Raw genomic sequence first — 17089 nt, 5'->3', positions numbered from 1 at the left:
GGATCGGTGAAAGGTCCTCTTTAAGATAATAATTACATAATTATAAAAGTGAACGAATCAATGTGCATACTAGTCATAATAATAGCAACATTATAAGAACCAAGTGCAAATAAAGTGATACACAATATATAATCATACCCATCAGATGTATCGCGCTCCATCCAGATGCGCATGCCCATATGACTTCATCACAGGCAGCGCCATCTTGGACAATGGCAAGTAGCCCAGAGTTATTTTTAAACTGAAATAAAGGCATGCAGGTGGACCATTATATGGGGAGGATACTCCTTGTCAAAAGGGGTAAAACCTCAACCCCCATGGGCATAAAATGTAAGCGCAGCACTACCATGTCAATCATGCTATACATAACGCCCCATAGATTCCTCCTATCGCAGCCAAAAACAGGGATCTCCTGATAACACCAGGGCAATAAAATACAGTACATATTGGCACAACCTGGAATAAAGCCATACACAAAAAAACTTAATGACAAAGATAGCATGGGGACACATTGTTCCTCCGATGGGTACGCACATTCAACTTCCATAACATTCCACCTTAGTCATCTTGAGTTTTGTGAAGAAAAGAGAAAACCTATTAATCCATTATAAACATATGGCTTTAACCATCTACTTACTCAGCCAAAGATATATATACACACACACACTATATATAAAAATGAAAAAAGTATGTATGTTTTTTCAGAATGTTATGTATGTGTGTGTGTGTATATATATATATATATATATATATATATATATATATATATATATATATATATACATACACATAATTATGTGTATACTGTAAATATATAACACACGTGTGTGTAAACTGTTGTAATTCCTACACCGTTCACCTGATTTGGATGTAAATACCCTCAGATTAAAGCTGACAGTCTGCAGTTAAAGCCCATCTTGTTCGTTTCATTACAAATCCATTGTGGTGGTGTATAGAGCCAAAAATGTTAGAATTGTGTCCATGTCCCAATATTCATGGACCTTACTGTATACTATGTGTTTGTCTATATATAGTTGGTAAAATCCAGGCCCCACCCTCTTTCCGTTAGCCCCGCCCATATTCAGGTCTGGACAGCGACCGGAAAAAATCTATCAAATGCCTACTGCATACAGGGGCTCAGGAGGGTTTTATGGCAGGGAACTTCAGGGAAGTGCTTGTCCTCCTCCTCCTCCTCCTCCTCCTCCTCCTCCTCCTCCACTAGCTGCTGATCTCTTGTAGACTCCGAAGTCATCACTGACAGGACCAGACTGTGCATGCTCTGCTCTTACAGGTGAGGGAGAAGAGCGCAGGCGCAGATAGACTGCGTAGCTCATCTGGCATGGACGAGCTTGTTGTGAAGCTCCTCCATGTCGCGTGACGCCATGGACGGATTCGGCTGCAGGGCAGAGAGGGCTCAGGGAGCGTGGCTTCAGATTATAGTAATAACAGGCAGATCTGCTTAATGACATATATTAGGAAATTAACTTTTTCCCTGCCTCCCACACAGTAGTAGCAAATACATGGAGAGTGGCCAACCCCTTTAAGGCTTAAGTTCCTCTAAGGCTAGGGCTCCAGGATGTGTCCCATGAGTTGTGCTAAAATGGTGGTATTGCCACTCAAGTCTTTGTTCTACATTATTATGTCCATTGTTCTACACTCTTATCCAAGTAGAATAATGGAAGCACTGGATCCATTCTATAGGCAAAGAGGTATCTCCCAAGAAAGAGAACCATCTCGCTAGCGCCACCTTTTGTCAAGATCTGACTTTTCTAAAAGCTTTAGGATTTGACAAAGGGAAGTAGCCAAGCCAGATATCCATCTGCATACAGCTGTTTCAGGATGCTAGCCCCTCGTCAGTACGGAGTAGGATCCTGGCTGGCTGGGTGCGATGCCTTTAATGTGGCTTACGCAGGGTGCTGAATCTCCCTAAAGGGGTTCTGCAGTTTGTTTAAACTGATTATCTATCCTCTGGATAAATCATCAGCGGGGGTCCGACCCCCCGGGACCCCCGCCGATCAGCTGTTTGAGAAGGCAGCGGTGCTCCAGCAGCACCGCGGCCTTCTCACTGTTTACCGCTGGCCCAGTGACGTCACGACTAGTATCAACTGGCCTGGGCTCGGCTAAGCTCTGTTCACGTGAATGGAGCTTAGCCCCGCCCAGGCCATTGGTACTAGTCGTGACGTCACTGGGCCAGCGGTAAACAGTGAGAAGGCCGCCGCGCTGCTGGAGCGTCGCTGCCTTCTCAAACAGCTGATCGACGGGGGTCCCGGGGGGTCGGATCCCCGCTGATCAGATGCTGATGATCTATCCAGAGGATAGCTCATCAGTTTAAAGGGGTTCTGCAGGTTGTTTAAACAGACCAGTCCTGTATGGAGACTTCTTGGCCATGCTCCATGGGAAACAAATAAGCAAAGCAGTATTTCCTAAGGAAGAGAACCATCTTTCTAGTGCCAGCTCTTAGAAGTGGCTCCCTACGAGTCAAAATCTGACTTTCCAAAAAGCCTTGGGATTTGACAAGGGAAAGTTTGACAATGGCTTGTTGGAAAGTCGAATTTTGACTCCAAGAGGTGGCACCAGCGAGATGTTTCTCTTCCACTGGAGATGCCTCTTTGCATATTCATTTCTCAAGCAGCATTGCCAATAAGTCTCCATAACTGGATGTACTTCCAGTGAGTCCCCATACAGGACTGGTCTCTTTAAGGAGATTCAGCACCCTGCCTGGACCCACTGCATGACTGATGGAACAACGCCTGATGAACCACTTTGACTATAATGGGGTCCATTGGGATTCTGTCATGGGCCTGACTTTTAACTGGGCAAAATTGCATAGCATATTTGTCATGGAATCTGTAGTAGAGGTGTGAAAACAGACTTTGTGGCCTTCATTGCCATTTTACATGGGAAGAAACACCACTTTGTAAAGCTGGGTAAAAACTAAAGAGGGATGCTGGAGACCAAACTGGGCATGTAGTCTAATCACTGTTTCCCTGATATATGTATGTATATAGTATTGAAAGAGATTGTGCCATGTTCTACAAGGATTATTCCCCTGCCTTCCCAGACTGCTGTATTTGCTTTGCTGGATGTTATAGGATCTCTTTGCATAGATTGTTTAGTGTGCTCCTACAATGTCTTCCCCACATCTGCTTTATTATAACCTTGCAGGGCTTGAAGATGAGAGTGATGAATACAGCAGTGGTGAAGTCCACTCTCATGAAGAGATGAGCGGTATGGAACTAGAGGAAGATGAGGAAAGTGATGGAGAAAGTGAAGATGGTAATGATTCTGAAGGAGAAGAGTCCGAAGAGGCAGAGTCTGAAGGAGCTGAGGATGATGATGAGGAGGCTAGTTCTGGAGAAGAGGAGGACAGTGACAGTGGTCCAGATCTGGCCCGAGGTAAAGGAAACATTGAAACCAGTTCTGAAGAAGAAGACGATGAAGAGGATGATGAGCTTGACTTGAGAAAAGAAGTTGAAATTGAGCATTCTTGGAGAGAAATGGACAAAGATGCTCCTCGCGGGGATGAGGTAAAGGCCAATAACCCAGAGCTTACGTATTTCATGAACTTGAAGAGGTGTTCCCACCTGAGTTAGATGCTTACCGCCTCCAAGCAGAGATTGAGTACAAAGGTGGCTGCCCTTGCATGGCTCTCTCGTTCATATCTATGAGAATGATGGAAACAGTTGAGAAGTTATGAGTCTGCTATACTCGAGGGCTGCCCCTGCCCCTTTCAACTGACTGGCAGGCTATCATATACGCACAGATCAGATTAGCCAAACTGCAGACCCGTTACAGTAAAAAAAAAAATAATAATAATAAAGTCCCCCAGCAGACTTTTCTGACCTTTTTGATAGACCATACATATACAAATAAATAAATATTAAAACAAGATACAGTTCTGAAGACTCAGGGGTGCTGGCTTGGCCGGGCAGAAGGAGTGTGGGAGACTGTGAGGCCTTTTTCTCCAAGCTGCTCCGGATCAGTGCTCTGGGCAGCTGGGCTCCGGGCTGGAAGTGGGCACAATAAGAAAAAAACATGTTTCATTACACCTCAGGTCAGACCACCAATCAGACCCCCAATGTTAATTAGACCTCAGCTAACAGCCCCAATAAGATCCCCAATGTTAATAAGACCTCAGATCACACCTCAGCTCAGATCCCAATATGAATGACCCCCCAATCAGACCTCAGATTAGAGCCCCATGCCTCATAGCAGCCCCCAGTGCCTCTCCAGCAGCCCCCAGCGCCTCTCATCAGCCCCCCAGCGCCTCTCATCAGCCAGTAATAACAGCCCCCCCTCAATCATGTGCCAGTAATAACAGGCCCCCCCAATCATGTGCCAGTAATAACAGGGCCCCCCCCCCCAATCATGTGCCAGTAATAACCAGGCCCCCCCATTATGTGCCAGTAATAACCAGGCCCCCCCCATTATGTGCCAGTAATAACCAGGCCCCCCCCATTATGTGCCAGTAATAACCAGGCCCCCCCATTATGTGCCAGTAATAACCAGGCCCCCCCATTATGTGCCAGTAATAACAGGCCGCCCCCCCAATCATGTGCCAGTAATAGGGCCCCCCCCCCATTATGTGCCAGTAAAAAAATAATTAACACTTATACTTACCTCTTTGGAGCGATGCGATGCAGGACTCTTCCGGCCTGTGTCCCGACTCCAGCGCTGTACGGCTCAGGCGGCACGATGACGTCATCGCGCCGCCTGCGCCGGCCTCTGATAGGCTGCCGGCCTAGTAGTGCCGGCAGCCTATCAGAGAAACAGGAAAGGGACACACCTCCCTGCCCTGCTCCTCCGCAGCCTTCTGTTTGTATCGCTGTCCTGAGGACGGCGATACAAACAGTCAGATCACCATGGAGATGAGCGCTTCGCTTCCACAATTCAAGCGCTCATCTCAGTGCCTGCCCTGCCGCCGCCGCACACATTGCCGCTGGGGGGGATTTGACCAAACCTGTCCCCCCCCGCATTATTTCCTTGGGGGGATCCGTCCCCCCCCCGCTTCCTACACCCATGCCCTGATCCATTTAGGGTCCATTCACACGTCCATAAGTGTTTTGCGGTCCGAAAATTTCGGATCCGCAGAACACGGATACTGCCCATGTGCATTCCACATTTTGCGGACTGCATATGGCCGGCCCTATGATAGAAACGCCTATTCTTGTCTGTGATTGCGGACATGAATAGGACATGCTCTATCCTTTTTGCAGGGTGCAACGGAACTTCGGTGTGCTGTCCGCATCTTTTGCAGCCCCATAGAAATGAATGGGTCCGCACCCGTACCGCAAAATAGTGGAACGGATGCGGGCCCAGAAAATCGGACGTGTGAATGGACTCTTACTCTAATATAGAAATATAATATACCACAAGTAAAGGTATGTGATGACTAACACAAAAAAAAAATTCTATATTTTAAAGGGGTTCTGCAGTTTGTTCAAACTGATGAGCTATCCTCTGGATAGATCATCAGCATCTGATCGTCGGGGGTCCGACACCCGGGACCCCTGCCGATCAGCTGTTTACCGCAGGCCCAGTGACGTCACGACTAGTATCAACTGGCCTGGGTGGGGCCAAGCTCTGTTCACTTGAATGGAGCTTAGCCCCGTCTAGGCCATGGATACTAATCGTGACATCACGGGGCCTGCGGTAAACAGCGAGAAGGCCGCTGCGCTACTGCCAGCGCCGCTGCCTTCTCAAACAGCTGATCAGCAGGGGTCCTGGGTTTCGGACCCCCGCCGATCAAATGCTGCTGATCTATCCAGAGGATAGAACATCAGTTTAAACAAACTGCAGAACCCCTTTAAGGTAACTCCATATGATCACCGAAATGGAATATGGAAAAGGTTATACAGAAAGTATTCCAAAAAATAATAAAAAAAGAAACCTGCTTTGGTCCCCTGAAAAAAATAATTGTTTGTTCAAATCACATTGATAGCCCAACAAATAAAAAAGTTCTAGCTGTTAAACTAATATGTACTAAAATGGCTAAACTGTGTCTGGTACTGAAAACCCAGAATACCTTGGGCCTGGAGCGGTTACAGAATTGTATATATTCCTTTTCAGGTGACCAGACGATTGGCTGTTTGTAACATGGACTGGGATCGACTGAAAGCTAAAGACCTGCTGGCGCTCTTCAACTCCTTTAGACCTAAAGGCGGGATTGTGTTTTCTGTAAAGGTAAGTCATTGCTACACACGCATTTCAGGAGGCGGAGGCGGTGTACCTATGTCCGTCGTCTGTGGAGAGTTCACAGATTTGATCTTCCTGAAGTCACTGGTTTCACCATATTCATTCCCCTCATTCCCTTTCAAGGACACTGAAGCTGTGCTTACATATTACTCCTTGAGTGAATGCCTCTTAAAGAGGTTGTCAGGGCTTTTTAATATTGATGACCTATCCTCAGGATAGGTCATCAATATCAGATCAGCGGTGGTCCGACACCCGGCACCCCCGCCGGTCAGGCTCACCGCTGTATGTCTGTGGGACAGCAGCAGCGGACAGGAAGAGACGGGAGATGGCACACGCACACTGCGCGCCGTCTCCTTACACAGCTGAGGATAGGTCATCAATATTAAAAAGCCCCGACAACCCCTTTAAAGCTTCGCTCCACTCGAAAATTGTAGATGTAACGGCTATGGGTAGACGTTTATCAAGACTGGCGTTCCCATACTGGCACTGGAGTAAGATGCTCCTAATTTATCAGGAGGCAGATGCCTTTTTATGAATTATTCGCATCTCTGGCAGTCCGTGCTCCAGAAACTCATCTCTACACCAGCCACTGGTATAGAGCTATAAACTACGCCAGTTTCTGGCACACGTTTTTCTAAGTCCGGCAGGCTGCCCTTTTCTTGCCACTTTACAAAAGAGCTGAGAAGCTCAAAAAGTTGCTAATGTGATTTATGACTTTTTAACGCAACATTAATGGCGTAAAAGCTTTACTAAATCCCCCCTTAAGTTTTTGATTTATTGCATGTATTTTGACCTAAAATTATATTTGTAGTTATTTTTTATTTTTTTTATTAAAGTTTCTAAAGATTTCTTTCTGCAGCCTGCTAGTATTCCAATGCATATGGGAATACCCTTCACTGTAAAGTCCATTAGACAGGCACTCCTGCACACGGATCCAGGAAGCTAATATATAGGGACATTGAGATCACCAGTATTTTTTCCCCCTAAAAACCTAAAAATACGTTATTAATGCTTTGGCTATTTGCAGCCACTTTGTCCTTAAAAGGGTTTTCTTTTTCTCACTTCAGCAAGTGGCATTTATAATGTAGAGAAAGTTAATACAAGGCACTTACTAATGTATTGTGATTGTCCATATTACCTCCTTTGCTGGCTGGATTCATTTTTCCATCACCTTATACACTGGTCATTTCCATGGTCTGTAACCATGGAAACCAGCAGTGTATAATGTGATGGAAATATGAATCCAGCCAGCAAAGGAGGTAATATGGACAATCACAATACATTAGTAAGTGCCTTGTATTAATGTTCTTTACATGATAAATGCCACTTACTGCAGTAAGACAACCCCTTTAAAGGGTAATCTCAAGTTAGGTAGAAAAATATTTATTGTGCGGCACAGACCGGCCGTGGTCCATGCTGCAGTCTGTGTTCTGCTCTCTCCAGGGCTTCAGTCTCTGGTAGCGGTAGAATCACACTACATCCTACAGTTCTGGCTGCCCTACTGAGTACAGAAGCCTATGAGAGAGAGCAGGGCGTCCTGTCCACTAGTGCATTGACATGAGCAATACACCAAAGTCCAAGTCCTGTGGATAGGTAACAAGTACTTTTTGTGGGATAACACCTTTATCTGTAAGGCTTCACAGTTAAAGGGACACTTAAAGGAGTATTTTTAACTCCAGTTTTATAGAATTTTTTTTTTTAAGAAGTCTTGGCTGTTTTTAATTTCGACAGTACTGTGCCTTTAAAAACAAAATAGAAAAACCTGTCCTTCTGTAGCAGTCAGCACAGAGAGTTAAACCTCCTATATAGACAGGTAACCTATTGTCAGTTTACTGCTGCTGTGAGGGAAAATATCCATTAGTGAAATAGTAGATTAGTAGAATTGGGACAGCAATATGGCAGCTCTATTGTTCTCTTGATAGACCTAGATATAGACGCTCACAGAAGAGCACTGCACTTTTCAGTGTAATGTGTGATGCTCTAATTGAGTCACTCATCCCCTTTCCCTCTCTGGCCGCCGTGAATGGTCTGACTGAGAAAGTCAAGCGTCCAAACAAAGGAGGAAGTAAAAGAGCAAAGACAGGAAGTAGAATACATAGAGTGACGTCAATAAATTACATCCAGAAAACCATCCATCTGTGGTGGTGTCCCTTTCAACTATTCTTAAAGGGGTTATGAGGAAAATTATATTGATGACTTATCCTGTGCAGTGATGGCCAGTTCGCAGTGTTCGCCGACGAACACATGCGATCTGCCATCTTTATTCCCAAGTCCGGCGATGCAGAGGTAAGTCCTTACCTGTGCCTGCGCCGCGAGCCGCTCTGAAACACATGCGGTCACCGGGAGCAGGCGTTAGACGTCATACACACAACAGTGTCCGTTTTGAGGTCCACAAACCGCGGATCTGAAAAATACAGATGTGGTCCCTACTCCCTGTACGGCGCATGTTTTTTTGCAGATCCACTGACTTCAATGGGTCCTTGGTTTGTATTTTGCAGACATATTTTGTCTTTTTGCAGAACAGACATAGGAATGCAGAAAGAACACGTATGTTCTGCGTGTGCTTTACCCATTCGTATGTTCGTTTCTCAAAAAGATACATGTCCTATACTTGGCCGCAAAATGCAGACCACAGACCCATTGAAGTAAAAAATGCAGATGCAACACATACAGATGCAAAATACATAGTCATGTACATGAGGCCTTGTCACCAGGTTTAATCACTGTCCCATATGAATCCTTAGATTTACCCCTCAGAGTTTGGCAAGGAGAAACTGAAGGAGGAAGAACTTCATGGACCTTCAGAACTAAAGAACATATCAGAAGATGTATCAGAAGAACAAAAGTAAGTGTCAAGAAGACGTTTTCATGTAGAGCTGAAAGAACAATGTAGCCCTGTATACTATGTACAGTCTAAGAAATGGCAGTAGCAGCGCTCACCTGCTGTAATCTCTTAGGAAGCACGGAAATGCCTGGGCCAAGCATACAAGACAACTTGAAAATGAAGAAATGGATCAAGCTTTTTTTCTTCCAAGCAGTAAAATCCAGGTATAACACACTGCACAAACAACGTCTACGCGTTTCGGATCATGGATTTAGGACCTTTACTCATGACATGGGTCTTAAATCCATGATCTGAAACGCGTAGATGCTTGTGTACTGTGTTATACTTGGATTTTACTGCTTGGAAGAATAAAAGTAATTGCTTTTATTTGAAGCTGGATCCATATCTTAATTAAAGGGGTTATCCCACTTCGCATTTTCATACTTACCTGCTGCCAGCGCGCCTTTCACTTCCTGGATTCTGGCTGGGGGAGGGCTTCATCTTGATTGACGTCTTCACCCGGCTGGGCCGCGCGCTGGACTGAATGCGCACGCCGCCGCGCATGCGACATGGTGACTCATTCCTGGCCAGTATAGTACAGAGCCGGCGTGTACTTTCACGGCTCTGTACTATTCTGGCCAGGAAGAAGTCACCATCGCGCATGCGCGGCGGCGTGTGCGTTCAGGACAGCGAGTGGCCTGGCCGGGAGAAAAGAAGGAGACTTCTGCGCAAGCACGGCCACCTGGATTCCGGAGAAGAGCGGTGGCCGTAACCAGGGGAGACCGAATGACAACAATGAGGTAAGTGGGGATGAATTTTCTCCTAAACGGTGGGAATTGGTTAATCAAATATATTTACAAAAATGATCACTGTCAAATCATTAACAGATTTAACAGTGATCATTATGATGGGATAACCCCTTTAATTTTCAACTTTATTTTGCACATATTATGCGTGTACACTTTTATTTGGTTTGTCATTATGCTTTTCTGGCTGACTATTCAACAAGTTAGATTGTTGTCCCATAGTGGAACCCCACCCATTACTAGAAGAGGGTCCCTAGCCCGCGACCTCCATGTTCCTCTTCAATTCACCTCTGCTGTTTTCCTCTGCCCGATAGACATTGGGTGGATGAGCAGTACACATGCATGACCATTATTCCATTCAAACGCCTCCTCACTGTGGATAGGGGATAGCTATTAGATAAGTATGGGTCCTGCCACTGGGACCCCCACAGTTTAAAAGAACGTAAGCCCCATACCCCTGCAACCCCCCTGAAGTGAATGGCAAGGCTGGACGCACATGCGTGTGGCTGCTCCATTCATTTCTATTGGAGTTTTAGGAATAGCCCAGTACAGCGATCGCTATCTCCGGAATTCCCTTAGAAATTAATGGAGCGGCCGCACGCATGTCCGACTCTGTTCATTTCAGGGGGACTGCCAGCAGTATGGGTCCCCCATTCTCATGATCGGCGGGGGTCCCAGTGGTAGGACCCATACCGATCTAATAGTTATCCCCTATCCACAGTGAGGAGGAGTTTGAATGGAATGGTGGTCACACATGTGTACGGCTCATCCATTCAATATCTATGGGGCAGATGAAAATGTGTGGATATGGGATAACTTAATCTAACCAGAATACCCCTTTAAGGAATTTGTTGGATGCCTTAATGACCATAAGCTTCTGCATGCTGTTGCACACACTGAGCCTGTTACCCCCCCTCTTTCACCCAAAAGTTCACTTTGGGGGTGGTAACAGAGAATATACCCCGACTATCTTACTGATATTATTGCAAAACCTCATCCACATTTAGCAGAAGAAAATGGGAAACTGCACATTTGAGATTCCACAGTCCGTCTATTCTTCTGCATGAATGCTATGGCAATTAAAAGGGCAGAAATCTGCACGTAGCACAGGGATTTTTTGCCATGGATTTGAAGAAAATGTCAGCTGCAGAGTTTCCATCTGGATTCAAAGCTGAAAATCTACAGTAAATTACAGTGGCAGCAAAGTGTGAAGGAAAATCTACATGTAAATTGCCATGGGGTGCAGGGCATCTGTCAGCAGATTTGTACCTATGACACTGGCTGACCTGTTACATGTGCGCTTGGCAGCTGAAGACATCTGTGTTGGTCCCATGTTCATATGTGTGCACATTGCTGAGAAAATGATATTTTACTATATGCAAATGAGCCTCTAGGAGCAACAGGGGCGTCACCATTACACCTAGAGGCTCTGCTCTCTCTGCAACTGGTGCACCTTCTGCACTTGGATTGACAGGGCTGGGCAGGTGTGATAATGTTTACAATACCTGGCCCTGTCAATCAAAGTGCAGAGAGCGCGGCAGTTGCAGAGAAAGCTGAGCCTCTAGGGGTAATGACAACGCCCCCGTTGCTCCTAGAGCCCTTATTTGCATATATAAAAAGCATAATTTCTCTCAGCAGTGCAGACATATGAACATGGGACCAACACAGATGTCTTCAGCTGCCAAGCTCACATGTAACTGGTCAGCCAGTGTCATAGATACAAATCTGCTGACAGATGCCCTATAAAGCTACTTTCACACTTGGGGCAGAGAGATCCGGCAAGCAGTACCGTCGCCGGAACTGCCTGTCGGATCAGGCAAAACGTATGCCAACTGATGGCATTAGTAAGACTGATCAGGATCCTGATCAGACTTAAAAATGCCTGATCAGTCGAAAAAATGCTTCGAAATGCCGGATCCGTCTTTCCGGTGTCATCCGGCAAAAACGGATCCGGCATTTATTTTTTTTCACCTTTTTTTTCAGTCTGCGCATGCGCAGACCGGGAGGACGGATCCGGCATTCCAGTATTCTGAATGCCGGATCCGGCACTAATACATTCCTTTGTAAAAAAAATGCCGGATCCGGCACTCAGGCAAGTCTTCAGTTTTTTTCGCCAGAGATAAAACCGTAGCATGCTGCGGTTTTCTCTTTTTCCTGATCAGTCAAAACGACTGAACTGAAGACATCCTGATGCATCCTGAACGGATTACTCTCCTTTCAGAATGCATGGGGATATGCCTGATCAGTTCTTTTCCGGTATAGAGCCCCTGTGACGGAACTCTATGCCGGAAAAGAAAAACGCAAGTGTGAAAGTACCCTAAATACACTGCGTAGTCATTTTACTGCCAATTGCACAGTGATTCTGCAACAGATTTTTTTTTTTTTCTGTCCAATTTTCACTACTTGTGGACGCATCTTTAAAGAGCCTTAGGCTACTTTAACAATATCGTTTTTCTTTTCCGGCATAGAGTTCCGTCACAGGGGCTCTATACCGAAAAAGAACTGATCAGTTTTATCCCCATGCATTCTGAATGGAGAGTAATCCGTTCAGGATGCATCAGGATGTCTTCAGTTCAGTCATTTTGACTGATCGGGCAGGCAGTTCAGGCAACGGAACTGCCTGCCGGAATCAAACAATGCAAGTGTGAAAGTACCCTTAGGCTACATGCACACGAACGTTGTTTGTTTCCGTGTCCGTTCCGTTTTATTTATTTTTTACGGATAGGATGCAGACCCATTTATTTCAATGGGTCCGCAGAAAATGCGGACAGCACACCGTGTGTTGTCCGCATCAGAATGTCCGTTCCGTAGCCCCGCAAAAAAAATAGAACATGTCCCTATTCTTGTCTGTTTTAGGCATTGCTACAATGATCCGCAAAAAAAAAAAAAACAGGTGGCATACGGATATCATCCGTTGTTTTTTTTTGCGGATCCGCAATTTGTGGACCACAAAACACATACGGTCGTGTGCATTTAGCCTTATAGGAACAAACCTTCAGTGCAGTCCAGATCGTATCTGCTTCTCATGCTGTTACTTTGCAGTTGGTGGAATATTGCTTGGTGACAATAATAGCTATAATACACCCATCATTTTCTATTTCACCGTTTCAGCTAATTAAAACAGTGAAGTTAGTTCATACTGGGAGGGGGAATTCGGGATCCTAACTGTATTTGTCATGATGTAAAATGGATGCTGTAAGCCCAGAGACCGTACACATTGATGTGCTGTAGTGGGGGTTGAGGTTCTGTGTAACCTTTCCGTTTCTCACCCGTAGACTTAACAAGGAGCGGTTGCGTGAATACCAGTTTAAACGTCTGAAGTACTACTTTGCGGTGGTAGAGTGTGACACCCCAGAGACCGCCAATAAAATCTACGAGGAGTGTGACGGGCTGGAGTTCGAAAGCAGCTGTTCTTTTGTAGATCTAAGGTACAATGGAATGATAATGAATTATACTCATTAAAATGGTTTTACGGAAATAGAAAAACATGGCTGCACACCTGTCCAGGGGTTGTGCGTGGTATTACATCTCTGTAATGCACTAGTATATCACAGATACCATCGCCTGGGGAGCACTCAGGGCAGTTACTGCTGTGCCAGACCTTACACAGGTTGTCCAAATTCAAGAAGAAACCAGGAGAAGACATAGGACGTGCCTTCATTAAAGAATAAATAGTCACTTACCTAGCAGATTGTGAGCCAGGATTCCGATTCTCTCGGCAGTGGTTGCAGTAGCGATGTCAGGTTTACAACATGTGACCGCTGCAGCCAATCACTGGCCCAGTTTAGTCCCGAAATGGGAGAACCCCTTTAGGGGTCCATTCACACGTCTGTAGTTCTGGGTCCGCATCGGTTCCGCTTTTTTGCAGAATGGGTGCAGACCCATTTATTTTACTCATATTGGGCTAAAAAAATGATGATTACACTTAGCGGTAATTGGATTTTCCTGACCCCACGACAGCACCACTGAGAGATGGCTCCTCCTCCATGGACCGGAAACATGTAGCATAAAAAAGGTGGAGCCACTCTCCCGCCTCAGTGAGTACAGAGCAGGAGAGGGTTAATCAAAGTTATAACAGATTTGTTTTTTTGTTTTTTGCACTTCACCACGTGCTCTCAACACAGCACCATCACCTTAGGGAGGAAATTAGACGGGTGCTGTCGTGGGGTCAGGAAAATCCGATTACCGGTAAGTGTAATAATTAGTGTTGAGCGAACTTCTGTTTTAAGATCGGCGTCTAAAGTTCGGCTTCTCGTTAGCGGTGAATCCCGATATGGATTCCGAATTCCGTTGTAGTCCGTGGTAGCGGAATCAATAATCGGCCATTATTGATTCCGCTACCACGGACCACAACGGAATTCGGAATCCATATCGGGATTCTTCGCTAACCGGAAGCCGAACTTTAGACGCCAAACTAAAAACAGAAGTTTGCTCAACACTAGTAATAATCATTTTTCCCCTCCCTCACGACAGCACCACTGAGAGAGATTACATAGAAATTCAAGGGTGGGTAACAGCTTCTAACACCTTTCTGCCAAAAAGGAGGTCAGAGATCGAGTCCAACTGAAGCCTATAGTGCCTATAGAAGGTAGAGGGAGAGGCCCAAGTGGCAGCTCTACAGATCTGATCGATACACTGGACCTCTCCGCCCAGGAAGTAGACACCGCTCTAGTGGAGTGAGCCTTCAAGGATAGAGGAGGAGAAGAACCAGAATAAGAGTACGCTAACGAAATTAGCTCTCGGATCCATCTAGCGATAGAACTCTTTGAGGCAGCATTACCTTTCCTAGCCCCTGCATATAAGACAAATAGCAATGAAGATTTTCTCCGGTCCTTGGTCCTTTCTAGGTACTGGATCAGACACCTTCTTACATCCAGAGAGTGCCATTTTTCCTCATCCTCATCCTTCGGTTCTGGAAAGAAAACTGGGAGAACTATCTCCTGTAACCTGTTTGTCTTGGAAGGGACTTTAGGGATAAAATAAGGGTCCGGCTTCATCACTACCCTATCCTCACGTATCGCCATAAACGGGGGATTAATGGACAGGGCCTGAATCTCACTAATCCTTTGTGCTGAAGTGAGGGCTACTAAGATTACCAATTTGTATCTTCGAAACACTAAGGGGTTTAAGGACCACTCCCCCTGTCTTAACCGGTGACGACTTAAAAAGTCGGCCTGAACGTTCTCTTTCCCTTTTATATGGAAGGCTGAAATATGTACCACCTGTTCCTGTATTTCTGTGAATATTATTTCTGTCTCTCGCATCAAAGATCGGGATTTGGTACCTCCCTGACGTTTTAAGTATGATACCACTGTCCTGTAGATGCTGGTTCGTTTTGTTTTTCTTCCCTATTGTCACTGCCACTGGGGGGATGGCGCCACCTGGTGGTGAGTTTGAACCGTGCACCACCAGCCCATTTACCATGTGCTTTTAATTAGATAGACTGTACAGCTGTATTCTACTTTGCCCATATTGCAGGCTCACAGCCTGGGAGAGGCATGTGTAGGATATAGCTGGGGGCTACTTTGCCCAGATTGTAGGCTGTAAGCCCAGGAGAGGCAAATAGAAGCCACCTTGTCGCCTGGTAGATGGGCTCGACATATTTTTGATCAATTATATCAATTATTTGCAGTAAGTATGGCAGTTATTTTTTCAGTGTTTGCTTATATCTTTGTGCAATTGACTAGCAGAGTGCTGTTACCTGTAGTTCTACTAATCCAATTGTGTTTCAGCCAAGGTAGCGTGCACCTGCGTTCTCATATTTACTTATTATGGAGGTGCTGGTTCGTTTGTTTTTCTTCACCACTGTCCTGTTGTCTGACATAATTCTGACGTGACTCTGCTGTATTTCTGGGAGGGCTGCTCTCAAGGCTAACAGTACTGCCCTTAGTTCCTTCCTGTTGGAGGAAAAACTTTTCTGAGCTAAGGTCCAGTTTCCCTGCCTCATCTGGTCCCGAAAATGAGCGCCCCACCCCCATGGGCTGGCATCGGTTGTGATTACCACCGGGTCTGGGTAACTCCACGGGATACCTTGGTTTAAGTTTTTTACCTCCAACCACCAGTTGAGGGAGATTAGAGTTTTTCTGGAAAGCTTCATCTGGGAGTACAATGTCATCCCTTCCAGTCTTGTCGCCTCCAAGATTTCTCCCTGAAGCTGTCTTGAGCGAAATTGAGCCCACTGGACTGCTGGGATACAGGCCGTCAACCTTCCCAACAGTGACATTGCTTTTCGGATGGACATCTGTGGATTTTTCTGAGTCCTCAGAATCTCTCTCCGAACCATTTCTATCTTTTCTGTAGGAAGGAAGGTCCTCTGACATAAAGAGTCCAGCTGTAGACCTAGAAATATCTGACTTGTACTGGCTCTAATCTGGATTTTTTTTTTCGTATTTAACATCCATCCTAGCCCTTCCAGAATATGTATCACACGATGAATAGAATTCTGACATTTCTTCATAGAATCTGCGATTATCAGGAAATCGTCCAGGTAGGGTAGGAAGATAATGTTCTCTTTGCGAACAAACGAGGCTACTTCCGCCAGGATGCCCGGAGGGCATGGCCTGAAATTGGAAGTGCCTGGTTTCTTCGCCCCTTACCACTGCTACCCGCAGGAATCTCTGGAAAAAGGGATGTATCTGGATGTGCAGATACGCATCCTTCAAATCTTTCACCACCATGAAACATCCTGGAAAGACTAGGTGAATTGCAGATTTTATGGTCTCCATTTTGAATTTTTTCACAACCAAGGACCTGTTCAGCTGTCTCAAATTTATAATTGTGCGGAAGGAACCATTCGGTTTTTTTCACCAGGAAAAGAGTCGAGTAGAAGCCCTTCCCCCCACTCTGTTTTTGGTACTGGTATTAGTACTCTTTTCCTATTAACAGGTCTACTTTTCTTGACAAATCTGGAGACGCTCTTGTGATCACAAACCTCTGCGGATAACTGCCTTTGAGTTCTAATTTTAGCCCCTCTGTAATAATGTTTCTGACCCAGCTTCCTGCGATTTTTTTTTTTTTTTTTTTTTTTTTTTTTTTTTTCCCAGGCACAGAGAAAGTACTTTAGCCTTCCTCCCACCTGCAGCCTGGACAGTTTATCTTTTTGGGAGGAAGAACCTCTGAACATGAAGCCCTTACTCCCTGAACCTCTGGATCTGGGGAATTGATCTTTATCCCCTGATTGCTTCTTCCCTTGAAATCTAGAGGGATTACGAAAGGGACGTCTGTAACTTTTAAACTGGGAGAAGGAGGACTCCTGAGGTGATTT

The 17089-nt window shown here is 45.5% G+C and overlaps 1 protein-coding gene across 3 annotated transcripts in view; it reads left to right on the top strand.

Annotated features, from left to right (window-relative positions):
* ESF1 (ESF1 nucleolar pre-rRNA processing protein homolog) overlaps positions 1–17089 on the top strand; it is a 72298-nt gene that overhangs the window by 3701 nt on the left and 51508 nt on the right. For all 3 annotated transcript variants that reach the window (XM_040429973.1, XM_040429972.1, XM_040429974.1), the window contains exons 3-6: positions 3166–3527; positions 6070–6183; positions 8940–9040; positions 13101–13253. In XM_040429973.1, the coding sequence (XP_040285907.1) occupies positions 3166–3527; positions 6070–6183; positions 8940–9040; positions 13101–13253 (730 nt within the window). The remainder of the gene's footprint in view (positions 1–3165; positions 3528–6069; positions 6184–8939; positions 9041–13100; positions 13254–17089) is intronic.

This window comes from Bufo bufo, chromosome 4 (genome assembly GCF_905171765.1).
Source record: "Bufo bufo chromosome 4, aBufBuf1.1, whole genome shotgun sequence".
NCBI lineage: Eukaryota > Metazoa > Chordata > Amphibia > Anura > Bufonidae > Bufo > Bufo bufo.
The sequence above is the reverse complement of the archived record's forward strand: the minus strand, read 5'-3'. Positions and strand labels throughout refer to the sequence as shown.